Source organism: Danio rerio, chromosome 10 (genome assembly GCF_052040795.2).
Source record: "Danio rerio strain M-AB ecotype USA chromosome 10, GRCz13ab, whole genome shotgun sequence".
NCBI classification, from domain to species: domain Eukaryota; kingdom Metazoa; phylum Chordata; class Actinopteri; order Cypriniformes; family Danionidae; genus Danio; species Danio rerio.
Genome location: NC_141030.1, coordinates 32,780,001 through 32,797,486, shown reverse-complemented (window position 1 = coordinate 32,797,486; position 17,486 = coordinate 32,780,001). Strand labels below are relative to the sequence as shown.

Sequence of the window (17,486 nt, the reverse complement as noted above, 5' to 3'; positions counted from 1 at the left end):
TTATAAGAAAAAAGTTTGGGCACCCCTGCTCTAAATGTAAATAAATAAATAAACAAATGAATAAGAGTTCACACAGTGACCATATAATCTCACGTGGAAATGTAAATATTTTACGTTTAGAGAATTGGTATAAATTCGTACAGTTCAGTCATACAAAAATGTTAGATTTTAAAAAGGAGGCTTGGCACCCATCCCACCCCTAAACCCAACCATCATTGGGAGATGAGCAAATCATACTAAATTGTATGAATGGGATCATACGAATGCCTTTTTTTAGCTACTAAATCAAAAACCTTCGAATTATCATGAGATCGTGTTGAACAGAGGAAGAATATGGTTCAAATTACTTCAACAATTTTTTTTTAAACAGATAAAATCAGCGAGAACCAATCAAAATCCATCCTACCTCATTGAGTGTGACCATTTAAAGCAGCAGAAAAAAAACTGCGTGAAGTTATACTACACAAAACGTTATAGCGTTATTTGTTTAAATTGCTTGAAATGTTTCTTCAAAAAATAGCAAAAAGTATTTTACAGCACAGATCTAAGGTAAAGTCTAAATAGGATACACGGTCTATCGATATAGCAGCATTTTTATTACACTGTATAGCAATAATTAATATTTTTACAGTACTGTGATGTATTTATACCAGCACATTTATGAGGCAAAATGTTAATTTAATGTATAAACAATTACAGAGTAATCTGATCAATCAGGCAACATGTAACCAAATGTTAACCAATCTCAAATGCATTGAAGTTTGATTGGGCTTTGTGTTTGTCTGTGAGTGGGTATGTTCATCAATACACATTGATTGTGGACGGCTTTTCCGCTGTTACCAGTTTGCCCAGTGGCTTGCTGTATACGTCGGCAGAGAGCAGTTAACCGCAATGAGTCCAACAAAGAACGGTTCCAGAAAGCAGGTAAAACAAAAACAAAAGGGGGATCGATCGATCGACCAGTGAGTCAGTCGACAGTGGGCTCTGGTGTATTTTAGTGAGAACAGCAGGCATGAATGGCTTTCGCAAGAGAAATTTAAAGATTCACAAAACCCTACAGTACTTTTTTTTTTAGATTTTAACAGATTTGTGTGTGTTGAGCATCAGTTAGGACAATGTTAGAATCTGTTAGCTTTAATTGTGGGAAGAACTGGGTAGTTTTGAGCTTTTATCAGCTAATTTCAGCTTCCGGGTTTGAAATGATTTTTGGGGCGGGATCAAAATCGAAGACGTAGAGCAAAACTGCAAGTGCAAGATGACGCGTTGGTTTCTCATTATTATTTATAGTGGAGTTTTCTTATCCTACGAGAAGAGCCGGCTTCTTAAATATTCATGAGAGCACGTGCGTTTCGAAGACAAAGCAGACCTGGCTGCCAGTGCCAAGCTCAGCTGTGAAATGCTATGTTGATGACTGGGTGAGACGCGTCCGCGGACCAACGGCATGCAGTATTTAGCCGTTCATGAAGGGTCGTATGTGTTTGTTTTTTATTAGTTCAATCACATTTAGACACATCGCCATGCTTCAGGGCAGAGACCTGCTGCACTGAGTCTACATTCAGACCCGAGGATTGAGGAAAAAGTCCTCATTTAGTGTTTATATGAATATGAATATCTTTATTATGATATAAATTGTGGTTATCTGTATATGTAATTGCAATTGTAGCAGGGCATTAAATTACTCTTTATTTCTTTGCTCTTTCACTTTGTAAACTATAAAATCATACGCCTCCTTATGGTTTGTGTCTCATTTTGTGAACCGACTGACAACAGTTGCTTGCTCCCCTCCTTCTCTCCTGCTCTGCTGGCCACGCCCATTCCTGCCCTTTGGTCACGGAGCTCCACACCCACTATGATGCATCTTTTGAAAAAATTCTGAGGTGGACCTGAACCGAAAGTGGGGGGTGTCATGGCCCTTTAAGATCTGAAAAAGCATACACATTGGCCTCTAAAGGATTCGCTAAAAAAAAAAAAGAACCTCCTGGTACATATTTTGTGCTCTATAGAAATATATACAGGGTTACATATCAATAATGAGCCTGGGTTGCAATGATCAAACAGCATTAAAAAGACAGTTCACCCAGAATTACAAATTATTGGATTGTAAATCCAGACAGCTACTCTAAAACCTACTAAAACCTAGAAACCTACTCTTACTTTTGGAAAACTAGACTTATTTCCCTTTTCAGTTGTTTAAGCATATGAGTAAGTTGTGTTCAATTGAGTGTCTGCCTTTCTTACAGAGAAGAACCTCCTGGACAGCAACCTGTCTGAATTTTCAGTAGAAGTTGACATTCAGCAGAGACTGGCCAACTCTCTGTTGTTAAAGCCCTGAAACTAGCAAAAGTGAATTCAAAATCTTCTGTACTCATCTTGCTGGACCTGTCTGCTGGTTCTGACACTTAACCAACAAATCCTCCAATCAACCCTCTTGACATTGGACTTTTTTTACATTAAACAGAAACAAAGCAGAAACATTAGTCGCAGCACACATTGCAAATTTTTTTATTGACCTCCGCTTTCAACACTGATCGTTCTTACTTTCATGTGCATTTGCAAGTCATGTAGAATTGTCGGTGATTGTTTTTAGTGCAGTGTGTATCCTCCTTTCACTGACCCATTGTTAAATGTGAACACAGGAACAACTTAATGCTACCCCAGATAGTCATGCAGTGTGAAAACAATGCAGATTCGACAACTATGAAAATTGTGCATATTGAATTTGGCATTAGATACATCAATAATGACTCGTTCCAACACAGCTAAGAACCTTGTTGTGGTTGATGATCAGCTAAACATCAGAAACCAAACTGACCTGATCCTGCTGATTTGCCTTATACAACATTATGGAAATTAAACACTTTATATTGTGCTTTGCAGCCCCTTGTTCAAGCTCTTGTTCTGCTGAACTATTGCCAACCCAGACTCACTGGAAATAAGTGTCTTAGCCTACATTTTTGCTTCACCTTACTTGAACCCTAGCACTCTGCATCACAAGTATAACACCACACAAAGTGAACTACCAAACAAACTGACTACGCCAGGAGTGCTGTCCATAAGGATGTAAATAAACGAGGCAAACATATTTTAACAACGCCATCTGTAGTATTTCTATGGGGGAAGAACTGTACAAAAAAGATGCTATAATTTAGAAGGGAAATATTTCCCTACTAAATCGCTAGTTTGAAAGGGCACAAAAGTTGTTGGTGTCATAGCTCTTTGTAGCATTAAGTTTGCTTAGAATCTGTAGGCAAATGCACAGCAGGAAAAATAAGTAGTGAACATGTCACAATTTTTATCAGAGAACATGTTTCTAAAGGTGGCGTGAATTTTCGGATGTTGGTAACAAGCAAAGAAATCCATATATGCAAAGAAAACTAACTAGTTTTCAAATTAAGTTATATGTAATAAAATGACAAAGTGAAAAGAGCATTGAACATATGAAAAAAACTGAGGTGAAAGGCAGTGAAAGACCAGACAGCAGCTAAAATCTCAATAGTTATTCAGCAACCCTCTTCCCTTCCTCATTGTAAACTAATATTAGCTGCTTCAGTCCAACCTCTACATTCCCAGGATCATAAATATGAAACCAGGGTGGACAATTCAGTAAGACAATGATCCAAAACACAGCCAAGGTAACTCTCAAAAATGGAAACTCGCTTTCAGAGAAAATCAAGCAGTAGAATGGCCCAGCCAATCACCTGACTCGAATACAATATAAGATACAAAATAAAGATCAGATTTGATAGACGAGACCCACAGAACCATAAAGATTTTTACACTTTTGAAGTCTGTGGAAAAACTCACCCCTGAGCAATGCATGTGACTTCATTCTCCATATGAGAGACATCTTTAAGCTGCTATCACCAAAAAAAGAAAAAAGAAAAGAAAGACTTAGCAACAAACACATTTCATTTGTTTAGTACTTTCTACTTGTGTAATTTTATTATTTTTACACGGCACAAATTTTTCAGATTTTTTTGGGATTGTTTTATTTTATGTATACGTATTGTTTAGGTTTTCACCAAAATCTAGTCCAATTCTGTCAACAGCTCTATTAGGAATATTATTCCCAGGAAAAAACAACAAAATACTTATTTTCCCTGCTGTTAAGTACATTTTTGCAAAAAATGTAGGTGTTGACTATTGTAGTGCTCTCCTGACAGGCCTTCCAGTCACTACTATCAAAATTATCATAGTCTCATCCCGAAAACGTAGCCCTATATACATTTCTGGAGACCAGAGGTACATATGGCTGCATTTAATTTTTTAAACGAATGCTACGGGGCAGGTCAATCGATAAAATTGGTTGGGTTTAGGAAAGTAGAAGGGTGGGTCAGTCAATAGTCAGTAAACAGTCAGTCAACAGTGGCCTCTAGTGGGTTTATGCAAGAACAGCAGGTGTGAATGGCACTCGCGAGATAAATTTAAGATCTCAAAAAGCATACACAGCGGCCTCTCGAGGATTCAAGAAAACAAAAGCTGCTAAAAAAACGTTTAAACAATTTAGCACATGCTGGCTGAATAAAACCTTTATAAAATCTTTTCCTTATGCTTTAAAAAAAAATAAAATCACAAATTTTAACCATGATATACTTATATTTCAAATCTGCTAACATAAATCACACAAGTTTGCAGACATTGCAAGCTTTTCCAAATGATCAACTATATAGCATGGACTTCTGCAGATGCCCTAAAAGGGGATGTCTAGTGTAATTTTTCTCTCGGTGAACATGAGGGGTTTTATGTGTGTTTGGTGGCACGACGAGCACTTCTGTACTGTTCTGAGTGAAAGGGTAATTGACTGTGAATGACTCTGGCTTTAATAAACACCTGCTTGCTCTGTTACCTGCGTTGCATCAGTGCGCCTCTTCTAGGCTCTCCAAGCTGCCATTTACAGAAAAACTCAAGTGAAGGGCCTCAAGCTCTTTCCCCAGCTCATTAATCAGCGTCCGCGGCAGACATAAAGTCATTTACTTTTGACAAGCCCCCAGTGTGTGCTATGTGATAGCGGCACTGGCATAACAGCGTTAATTGGTAATTTACTGGAGTATCCATATGAGGAAGTGCAGAGGACAGAGGCCACTGCTAAGACCAAATGTCTAAGGTGCTATTAGGTTTGAAAGCAGACTAGAATGTTCCCATTTAAATGGCAAATGTCACATTCGAACGCTCTGTGCTCACATAAACTCCAGAGTACGTATAGGTACAGCTCTTGCAGGCAATTTCCATGGTAACGGCCAAAACACCACAGTTAATGCAGTTTCTGGCTCGAAGAAAAAAAAAGAAGAAGGAAAAAAACATCCTTGGTTGAGGCAATTTTGCTGCGTCAGGCTCTAAGATAAAACATTTGTTAAAGATATAATTCAATAGGTCTAAAATTTATTTGGAAAAAAGAAATAATAAAATTATAAAATAACTTTATGTTGAAGAAATAGGGGTCTGTTAACAATATAGGCACAAAAGCATTGAGGACGTGTCCACTTTTGTGCAATTTGTGCCCCAGCGCATGGTCTTACAATGTTGTGCCTATTAATGAGTTATGGATGCGTTTTGAGCATGACATGTATTAAACCAATCATAGTCTCATCTGACATTGCCTTTAAGAATCAGTTCCGTCATGACTTGGTGCATTTGCTATGTACATGACGGACTTTGTAAGTGGAAAACTGAGCGTTTTACTAGCAAGAAACAGTTAAACAAACCATCTGCAGCGCGTGGATAAAGAACAAGCCTTATCCATTCGGCCTCTTGACTTTAGCCCTTTTCACACATACAGACCTTTTTGGAAAGTTACCGCTAATTTTCTGGAAAGGTCTGTATGTGTGAACAGGCCCTTTTTGAAAATACCGGTAAATTCATTCCAGCTATTTACTGGAAAGAGCAGTTGTAACATTGCCAATAAATCACGCCAAACTTGTCTTGCACCTTATTGCGCTGGGTGTATGATAGAACCCATAATCTCATAAAAGTTTGGAACAGAATGAAAGGGAGTAAATAATGTAAGATGTTATAGTAACTGATACAGAAGCTTGTTTATACCTTGTCACCACATGGCAATTTTGTTTTAGAATTTCATTAAATGAATTAGTAAATATGTACATTTATGCAAATTAATACATCATTATCATTTTTTTTTTTACTGATTTGAATCATACTATTGTGTTGGCAAGGATGAGGCAAGAACCCAAATGTAAAAAACCAAAGATTTTCATTCATTCATTCATTCATTCATTCATTCATTCATTCATTTTCTTTTCAACTTAGTCCCTTTATTAATCAGGGGTCACCACAGAGGAATGAACCGCCAACTTCAATCAGTATAATGTTTTTGCAGTGGATGCACTTCCAGATGCAACCCATCACTGGGAAACACCCATATCATGAAAGCTGTAGCGAAGGTTCTACCAGGAAGGCTGACATGTCACGTCATTCATAATAATTATCTCGTCAGCCTATAACAACCAAGCAAGCCATGTATAAAAGCTCATCTAAACAATCTGTTTCGCTGTATTTAGGTGACATTGCGGAAGTTTCCCTCCATCACCATCACCACCACCACCAGGTTGGCCTAGTCTCCACTCAGGGGGTTGGCTTCGCCCTGCCTTCATCTTCAGGCAGGATCTGCCAGCTCATTCAGAGTTCTGCACTATAGACGGGGCTTACGCCAAAGAACTTTATGAAAGGACCGTAACGAACTCTCATTCATGCAAACAATTCACAATAAATGTTCAAACGTTTATCTGCCTCCTACAGTCTTTCTGGTAGAACTTTCATTCACACACTCATACACTACGGACAATTTTTGCTTACCCAATTCACCTATAGTGGATGTCTTTGGACTTGTGGGTGAACCAGAGCATGGGGAGAACATGCAATCTCCACACAGAAATGGCAGCTGACCAAGCCGAGACTCGAATCAGCAACCTTCTTGCTATGAGGCGACAGCGCTACCCACTGTGCCACCGCACCGCCCACCAAGGATTTCATTTTATAAAAGAAACAAAAACAAGCCCATGGGGAGAAAAAACAGCAACGTAACAAAACTGACTTGACTCCACGTGACTTGACAGACACAGGATCAACAATGTCGGACTAGCGTAGGACACAGCACACTTGAAGAAAAAATAGGGAAAGCAAACCAAAAAACTGACAAGCGTGCTTGTGAACATAATGATAAATAATATGTTAACAAGGAGGGTGGGACAAGACGATTGACAGCAGAGCACATGGCACAAAGAAACAACACAAGCCATGTGCTCAAGTAAAACCGGACTGGAACTTGCAGCCAATTAGAGGACTCATTAACCGCGTGTTCACATGAAACACAACACTAAAGCACTCGGCATATGTAGACATGAACCACATGCTAAACGCCACACCAACAGAAGTCTGAATGTAAGACACAAGCACATTATAAATAAAACCACTCACTGTGCGCTCACATATGCGGCGTGAATGTTCCAATTCCAGAAACCGAAACCAAAATCAACTAGACCAAGACGCTGAGAATAGAACAGCACGCTGAAGACAAAACAACACACATTTTCAGTGATGAAAATAAATTGCCAATTTTTTTTTTACTCTAGTAAGAATAACTGTATACCAGTGGTTCTCGAACTTTTTTTATCAAGTACCACCTCAGAAAAGAATTGTCTCTCCAAGTACCACCAAAATGAGCAGTTTTGAAATACAGTAGCGTAGTAGGCCCAGTAAAGCAGCTACAACTCTGCACAGTTAAAAAAAGTGTCAGATTACCTCAGAAAGATAGGCTACATGTCATATATGGCATATTATATACATCATTTTTGATAAATTTTGAAATGTGTGTAGCATGTACATGACATATTTCATTCCTCCGCGTACCACTAGAAGGAAGCCTGCGTACCACTAGTGGTACAGGTACCACAGTTTGAGAACCACTGCTGTATACTATTTTGCAGACACCAAATACCAAAGTCATGGCTACATAGTGCTACAGAAAAGAATACATGTTTGGCAGTAGATTTTCCACAGTAGCATCCAGGCAGTACAGTTGTGCATGTGAGAGAGCCACTTGACGGTAAGGTTAATCAGTGCGGGCGCTCAATAGACTGTCCTTCAAAAAACACGAGTATTTGTTTAGCAAAAATACAGTTCAACACAATGACAAATCCCTTTATAAACACAAAGTGCACATGCAATGTAAATAAGAGGTTCATTGAGCGGATGTGCAGTTTTCACATCCTTGAGCTCTGTCAGTAATGTAATGCCTCTGAATGATTCCAGGTTTTTTTGTTAACAAATTCAGACTAAAATGTATGTGTGTATGTGTGTGTGTGTGTGTGTGTGTGTGTGTGTGTGTGTGTGTGTGTGTGTGTGTGTGTATATATACTGTATACTATATGTACCCACTGAATTTTTAGCCCCCCTGTTTATGTTTTACCCCAATTTCTGTTTAACGGAGAGATTTTTGTCAACACAATTCTAAATATAATAGTTTTAATAACTCATCTCTAATAACTGATTTATTTTATGTTTGCCATGATGACAGTAAATAATATTTGACTTGATATTTCAAGATACTTCTATACAGCTTGAAGTGATATTTAAAGGCTTAACTAGGTTAAACAGGTGAACTAGGCGGGTAAGGGTAATTAGGCAAGTTATTGTATAATGATGGTTTGTTCTGTAGACTATCGAAAAAAATATAGCTTAAAGGGGCTAAAAATTTTGACCTTAAAATGGTTTATAAAAAATTAAAAACTGCTTTTATTCTAGCCAAAATAAAACAAATAATACTTTCTCCAGAAGAAAAAAAATAACCACCAACTTATTCAGCATTTGTTTTATGCAGTGGATGCACTTCCAGCTGCAACCTATCACTGGGAAACATCCATACACAACCACACACATACACTGCAAAAATTTAGTTTTACCCAATTCACCTATAGCGCATGTCTTTGGACTGTGGGGGAAACCGGAGCACCCAGAAGAAACCTACGCAAACACAGGGAGAACATGCAAACTTCACACAGAAACACCAAATGAACAAGCCGGGGCTCAAACTGTAGACCTTCTTGCTGTGACGAGATTGTGCTACCCACTACCCCCATAGTATGATCAATATTTTTTTGTATTTAAAACATTAATCTCATGTCATTAAGCACTTGTAAATGTACTTATGTCTGAGCTTGCAGTCTGTGTAAATACATCTAAACGCCCTTTCATTGCTTATTGATTTTTCAGTTTTTATCCTGGCTTTAGCGTTTCCAGCAAAGTGTCTCCTTTTTAACCTGACAGAAATGGCAACCCTTGCATTAAATGTTATCAAGATGCAGACAAACAGACTTGCAACAGCAAGACAGACACAGACACTTAATAATCAATGAACAAGTCTGTTTTGGCTGATGATTAATAATTTCTACATATTGAAAAAGCTTGAATATGTTAGATAGTTGCAAGTATTACAACAGTGCAATCCGTTATTAGCATAAATAACTAACATTAAAACTGTATTTAATAATTTTTCAACAATCCTGTGACCTTTGCCAGTTGCACACCTGTTTAAACAATGCATACACACTGCAAAATACGGTATATAACAATTAGAGGTTGCCCGAAGCTGTGTGTTTTCATTTGTTTATGGTTTTTGAAGAGCAGTGGTTACAAATGAATACTTGTGGCTTTTAGATAGAAGTTAGAGTTCTTGGTTGAAAGGACTCACCTGGATATATAAAGACAGAAAGAAAGAAATTTGCCCATCAAGACGTTTGTCTCGCTGCGTCTAGAAGTAAGAGAAAGAAGAGAGAGGCAGACAGGTAGACAGAAGGAGAGACGAACAGCAGAGAGACAGAAAAAGAGTGTGTCAAATTTAGAGTTCACTAGATTCAGCACACTGCCAAAACTCAACACCTGCAGGTGACAGCAGTGTGTGTGTGTGTGTGTGCGTGTGTGTGTGTGTGTGTGTGTGTGTGTGTGTGTGTGTGTGTGTGTGTGTGTGTGTGAGGCAATGACTGAGAGCCACAGTAAGATGCAGTGCTTATCAACACAAAGACAACAAAACTGAACAAGCCCACCCTCCGCAATAGCTGTGTCATACTTAGAATAACAATATAGTGTCAGGCAATTTCCCTCTGTGCTTTCATTGCTTGCAGTCAAGATTACATTTGGAAAATATTTCAAGCCAGATTTTTCAATTTTGTTTGTACCGGTACTATATGAATACATTCAACCCCCCTAGGTTACATTCTGGCTATTGTGAAAACGCAGCATATATATGCACATGAATGCAAAGGGCATTTTCTTCTGTGAAAATGCAGTCACACATTCACAGAGATGTTGGCAAAAAAAGATATAATAAACTTTCTCTTTTTTCTGAATGTGTTTCATTATCATTACTAAAAGTTTAATTCATAAATGTGCGTTTTCTTTTTTTAAATTTTTGTATTGAATATTACGCAACAAAAAGGATTTTTCTACTTAGTATTTTGTCTTGTTTTCAAATATCAAAATATTCTTAAATTAAGGTTGCATTAGACTCAGAATTTTGTGTATTAGTTTTAAAAATTAAATTTATTCTAAAACAGAAAATTATTTCTGCCGAAGGAGTCAAAAAATATACGCGCAAAATAGATCTATTATAGTTACAAAAAAAAAAATGGATAAATACAGCTAAAATTAATGTGAACACTGAAAAATCATCAACTAATGGAAAATTCTAATAATTAATTTAAATAATTGTATAAAGTAAACAAAAATCTCCCTGTGTTCACGTGGGTTTCCGCCATCTGCTTTGGTTTTCCCCACAGTCCAAAGACATGCGCTATAGGTGTATTGAATAAACTAAATTTGCCTTAGTGTACTGTATGTGTGTGAATGAGTGTGTATGGATGTTTCCCAGTACTGGGTTGCAGCTGCAAGTGCATGCTCTGTGTAAAACAAATGCTAGATAAGTTGGCGGTTCATTCTGCTGTGGCGATCCCAGATTAATAAAGGGGCTAAGCTGAAGGAAAATAAATTAATGAAAAAAAAAAAAAAGTAAAAAGAATTAAAAAGTAAAAAAAAAATGTACAGACCTTAAAATTTGTTATTTTCTTACCCCTTTTCAGCAATTCTTTTTCTCGAGACAATGCATTTCAATAAATCTTATCTCAAACAATAAATGTATAAGTTAATTATCGTTTATACCCCATTTTGCATCTCAATTGTTTTAAAGCAGTTTATTATAGAGATGCTCTGATTGATTGGTCGGAAATAATTTTTAATGACTTGTTTGTTACTCGCTGATCGGGCCGATTGATTGATGAATCGATCACAAGTGTTTGTGGTAGTTAGAGATGAGCAAAACATTTGAATGACCTTGCATATAAAATGGAAATTCAAGTTGGCAGCTGTCTGAAGCGTCGTTGTGTGTACCCTGATAGAAACCTATGTTTAGAATTCTAAAATGCATGGCACAACGCTGTGTCACAGAGCGGCGCTTCTGGTGTGCGACCTGCATGCAAGTTTACACAGGGTACACAACGACGCTTCAAGTTGGCGGCTGTCCGCGGCGCTCAACCTTGATTCGGGACACTTCATAATTCTGCCGCGCCACAGAGCGCCATCTGAATAGTTTTAATTTTAAATAACATGTTAATGTGCGTGTCTGGTGTGCAATGTCGTGGCTCTGAGAGTCGCATCCGTTGCCTCAGTCAAAGTTAATCCAATGTGCGTGGTTATTAGTCTCGGTGTACAAGCTCGGAACTTTACACTAGCACAAAATTGGCTGTAAAACTATACAAAGACACGAACTACACAAATGATTTTGTACTCTCTGCTTGGTCTGTGTCTGAGTTGTACATGTACGGCTGAATGTTGGTCCTCTCACTCATGTTGCTTCTCTCTGTCTGTCTGTCTGTTGCCAAACACAGAGCGGGGGAGCTCTTGGCTCCGCCCCCTTGTTACGCTGGGCGGGAAGTTAACACTAATTTTCATGTAAAGCAACACAACCCTAAAACAGCGACCTGTGTACATGCCCCCAAAATGACACTTTTTAACACATTATAATAAAAAAATCTGAATCGTGTTTTGAACTGAACCTAAACTGGCACACTCAGAAGAACCATAATATTAATATTAAATCTTAAAAAATGGGTAAACTAGGTGCCCTATAAGTATCACTTAGAGGTAAAATGTTGTGCTTTATGTATTATAAAAGCAACAGAATCTGTACGCTGTATCTATATATATGTATTTTTTTTTTTGCAAAAGGAAAAAATTGCAGACAAATATATCTCTATTTTGTAAAATTTGATGTCTTTTGGTGTGTTTGGATAACATTAGCATGAATGGACCCCTTAATTTAGAAAGCCAGAGTGCTTTTGGCATACAGTTCCCAACCTACTATCACTTGAGATGCAATAATCGTGCATACTATAATGAGCAGTATGCAAATTCTGGCACAGATTTCTCTTAAATAAGTGAATGAACATAATTCTCCATCAGCGAACGCTCTCATCCTGTTATTGTGACTCTGGCGTCTGAAGTGTTTATTTCTCCTAACCTTGATCAGGAATGGGGTGGCGAGAGAAGGGCCTTCACCCCATTTTAGCTGATTTAAAATTCTGAGTAAGTAAATTATGAACGCTGAGCAAATTAAGCAGCCTGTGCCTTGTCCTCCTGCCAAAGAGCTGGACAATACGCTTGACAAACGAGAGAGCTTCACATCCACGCCTCCTTTCTAGTCATCTCGCTCTCGCTCCCTAGAGAGACGTTATTTAAAAGAGCCCTGGAATAAATCAGACCGATGAAATTTAAGATGGGGCTCTCAAGTGGATTGCTGGGGATAAATCAACTCGCTTTTTTAGGGTTATACATTCATTAATTAGATTAAACTAAATCTGGGATCATCATATGCTTGGGCTCAACAATAAGGTTTTTTTTTTTTTTTTTGAGGGGGTTCTGGTAGGATTAACAAAGCAACAGCACTGTTTAATAAATTGCAGAAAAACAGTTGTTTAAGTTTATGTGAATATTTGAAAGCATACAAAGGCTAGATAATCGGTGAAGCACAAAAAGAAAAGAACAAAACATCCATAAAATAATGATATTGGTCATATTAGCTACAGTTACAGTAGCAATAATTGATTAATTAACAGTAACTGTTACAAATGAGGCTGGTGGCCATTCATCCAACCACCAAAGTGAGCCCTCTCCTGAATATTGACTGAGTTTTTACAATGGTAACTTCCTCTTTACCACTATATTTAAACAACTCTGTTTGAGAGTTTCATCCGCTTGTTAAGTGTGACGTCACGCGAATCAGCTTCTGGGTCCAAACACTCTATCTAACTGTGTGGAGAGACTCAACAAATGGTAATAATAAACGTTTATAGGCGATATAATGCTTTCGAAAATCACAATCGCAATATACATACCCATACCTAATAAAGTGGCCAGAAAGTGATCATTTTTATATAAATTGTTGAAATATTGTTGTTTGTGATACAGCAAGTCCAGAGACTGTTGTGTACACCATGATTTAATATATAATTCACTTTAATGTGTGATATGACTGAAAAGTATTCATAAATAAATATTTTCTCAATTCAAATGAGTAGCGGCTTGAGTTTCGGAAACAGTATTCCGTACATCGTGACTCATGAATCACTTAACAAGTGGATTACGAATTATTGCCAGTTTTACTGCCTTTCAAGCGTTATTGTTTGCTTTTGTTATTGCTATTGTTTGCTATCTCGTTATGATCATTGTACTTGCATTCTGACTCTTGGACTGCCTTTCTGTTTGTTTGATACTGCCTGCCTTCGTCTACGATCCTGTCTTCTGCTTTGCATTTGTTTTCTGTGTGTTAATAAACCTCTAGCATTTGGATTACCTCCATGTCGTCACCTACAGGTCCATCACAGAAACAATTATTAATTAAATATTTTAAATAAGTAATATGCAAATTGTATATTATTTTTTATTATAAAAAAAAAGAAAATCATTGAATTTAGGCAATTAGAAACAAAGTGAAGCTTATTTCTAAACTAATTTCGAGAGGAGCACATGCTTATGATTGACCACAGCTGGTCCCGTATTAGCTAACACATGATTCACCAATCAGACAATTCCTAACGCCCTATAAAAAAGCAGTTTCTTACCTCAATATCTTCATCTTGAAGAGTCAAGATTTTCTAGTTTGGGCGACACGGCGGCCCAGTGATTAGCACTGTTGCCTCACTGCAAGAATGTCACTGGTTAAAAGTCCTTAGACCAGTCAACATTTCTGTGTGGAGTTTGCATGTTCTCCCCATGCTCGAGTGGGTTTTCGCCAAGGTCCTTCAACAGTCCATAAACATGTGGTATAGGTAATTTGAGCAGTATTCCTATCCCTATGATACGTCATTAGCCATTAACAAGTTGGGGAGTGCATCGAGGTCTACCTGAGCGCAAACTTTCCTCTTGCCCTGCTAACAGGCTTTCTGCTGGGACAACATGCAAAATAAGCTTTAGCATCAATCATCAGGTAAGTGTACAATTATGTAGTTATTTCAAATATTTAATGCATAATTGTTTAATAAATTGAATTATAAAATAATTATAAAATATTAAAATAAATTTTTAGGCTACATATTTTGGGATGTATAATAGCGACAAAATTATTTAGAAAATTATGTAATATTTTTTTTGCCTATTATTTAAGCATACTGATTTTGTGTAGATGCATATTAAAATACTAAAGAAGCAATGAAATGTTTTTAATTAAAATATCATGGGATTATATTGTAGTCAGGTTGTAGTTTTTCTTTGTTTTTGCATAGAAAAATAAGGCAAGGCAAGCGTTATTTATAGAGCACAATTTTACACAACTGTAGTTGATCCAAAGCGCTTTACAATAAAATAAATCATTTAATAAATAAAAAACATAAAACTTGTATTAAAATATAAGAAACATTATATATGTAATAACTGAAATACAGATATGAAAAAAATGCATGCTTAACTCAAACGCAAGGGTGTCTTTTTATTAGATTATCAAAGAATCCAATGATGGAGAAATCCTAATGTTCAGAGGGAGACTGTTCTAGACCCTTGGGGTTACAACACAAAGCTTGATCACGTTTTGATTTGCAGTGAGACAGAGGGACAGACAAAAGAAACTTATCATAAGACCTTATTGGCCTAATAAGGCCTAATAATGGACTGTATATGGCCTAATTTACATTCGAAAAGAAGGATCTTAAAATCAACTATGAAGCCAGTGTAATGAGGCAAGGACAATAAAAATAAATATATAATAAAATATATATTCCATCATAATGTGTTGTCTGACCATAAATGTTGAATCACACTCACACACTTCCCTTAATCAGTCAGTCTCTCTCTAATTAATGTAGTTGTGTATTCGTCTCTGCTTCTCCTGTTTCTCTGTCCCGACTCAGCCTGCAGGGTAGAGCTGCTTCAATGGGCACTGAGTGGTCAAAAATGAATAAATCCAATTTCTGTGCATAATGGCATTTCCGTCTGGACTCACCCCAAGTCAATCCACTCTCTGGAGACGTCTGTGCGAGGTGAAAAATGCAGAATTACAGAGCGGATAGCCACCTCCATTAAAAGCGCATTCATTTAATTCATTTAATTACAGTTTAAGGATGGCAAAACAGGAAACGAGTAAGTATTCCTCATGAACTCTGGCAAACACTGGAACAATTACACATTTATAATTCCCTAAATTTGCTACCCAGGCTCATTGGAAAACGTGCCTCCACCAACATTTTTGGAAACCAAAAACATTTCACTGTGCATTTTTTAGGTTAAATGAACCAACCCACCCTGGTCATAGTCTACTCAGACCATATTTTAAATACTACCGATGTAATAATAAATATATAAATAGTTTAACTCAGGAATAAATGTACAGGAGCTATCACTGGGGCAGTACCTTTACAAAAGGTACATATTTGTCCCTGAAGCGTCCATAATGATACCTCAAAGGCACTTTTTAAGGTACATTTGGATACTAATATGGACTTTTTAGGTACCACTGTGGACTACTTGGGTACAAATATGTATCTTTTAAAATGGTACTGCCCCAGTGACAGCTCCTGTACCTTTATTTCTGAGAGTGTAGCACAAATTGTTAATACTATAACTACTACAACAAACTGTGAAATAGTTGTTTAAGTAATAATTTATTCCCTTCTCTGAATTTTTAAAAATTAGGTTATATTTTATATATAACTATGTTTTTATATATGAATGAAATTACAAACGCATATTTATTACTTTTGGTTTTTATAGTGTTTGATGTTTTTTATGTTGTTGTTGGGTTCGATGTAACGTAACTTCATTCGGCATTACAATTTATTGTGATGTTTTTAATGGCAAAAATAAAGAAAACTGAAACTGAACACTAGAGGTCTTGAGCATGTGAGAGAAGTTGATATGTACAGTTATGAAAGATTCAGACATTTCTCGACCACTCAGAATTTTATTTAATGGAATTATAATGGAATGGAATTATTTTACTAAAAACACTCAAATTATCAAAAAGGTACTGTGATAGAGTACTTAAAATAAATCTATGATGTTTTCATGCAAGCTATTTTTATCCACATTGAACTACTGGAGTAAACACCCCTTTTTTCATAGGAGCTGAGAACAATTTTTATGAATGGCATTTGAGGGAAACATAGCTTCTTTTGAGCAGGGTCTAATCTAGCACAACAGAAACCATATGCAAGTGTTCTGATTGGCCATTCAAAACACTGGCACAGCATTTTAAAGTGTTACAAAACATATGTATATGTCATGTTTACCAGCAAACAACCACCAGGGGTCCGTTCTTCGTACGTCGCTAATTACATCCGAGATCAAAATACACATCCAAGATGATATAATCCTGCTAATCATTATCTGGCTAATTAGGTTCTTCGAACACACCGGTTGTTTCTGATTAGTATGGCTGGATTGAATGATCTGAGATTGTTGCGCGTTCATGCGCGGGTTTAAAAGGCACTATGTATCGATGGTAGAAACAATGATTAACAACATCGTTAAGGAATGGCAAAAGAGCGTGCGACTTTTTTCACACAAGCGGAGCAAGAGCTCCTCATTGAGGGTTATGGTGAATTTCAGCATTTAATAAAAACCTCTGGAAATACATCAAAAGCGGCGAAAACCAGAAGAGAGGGCTGGGAAAAAGTTGCAGAAAAATTGAATGCGTAAGTAATGTATGTGCTAGAGGTTAATACTCTTACAATAATTTGTGATAAAGACATTTAGACTGTTTTATTTAATTAGAGCCACCACGGGACCCATAAGAACATGGGAGCAAGTAAAGGTAAAATACAAGAACATTCTACAAAATGGTAAATACATTTGTTAAAATAAAGTACGTTTCTTTATTGTGTGTGTGATCATTTGCACATAGAAATAAAGTGAATAATGAGGTGTTTTTATTTTTTTTTTCCCATCAGCTACTAGGAAAAGGTGTGAACAAAAAAAAACGGGTGGTGGTCCTG

General features: G+C 37.0%; 1 protein-coding gene across 2 annotated transcripts in view; it reads left to right on the top strand.

Annotated features, from left to right (window-relative positions):
- Window positions 1-16,794: 16,794 nt before the first annotated feature.
- The window catches only part of LOC147842115 (uncharacterized), a 1,743-nt gene continuing 1,051 nt past the window's right edge, over window positions 16,795-17,486 (top strand). The window contains exons 1-3 of one of the 2 annotated variants that reach the window (XM_087270920.1): window positions 16,795-17,186; window positions 17,266-17,333; window positions 17,442-17,486. The exon at window positions 17,442-17,486 is cut by the window's right edge and continues 138 nt beyond it. In XM_087270920.1, the coding sequence (XP_087127046.1) occupies window positions 17,026-17,186; window positions 17,266-17,333; window positions 17,442-17,486 (274 nt within the window). In that variant the 5' untranslated portion in view covers window positions 16,795-17,025. The remainder of the gene's footprint in view (window positions 17,187-17,265; window positions 17,334-17,441) is intronic. The other variant, XM_087270921.1, reaches the window with a different exon arrangement.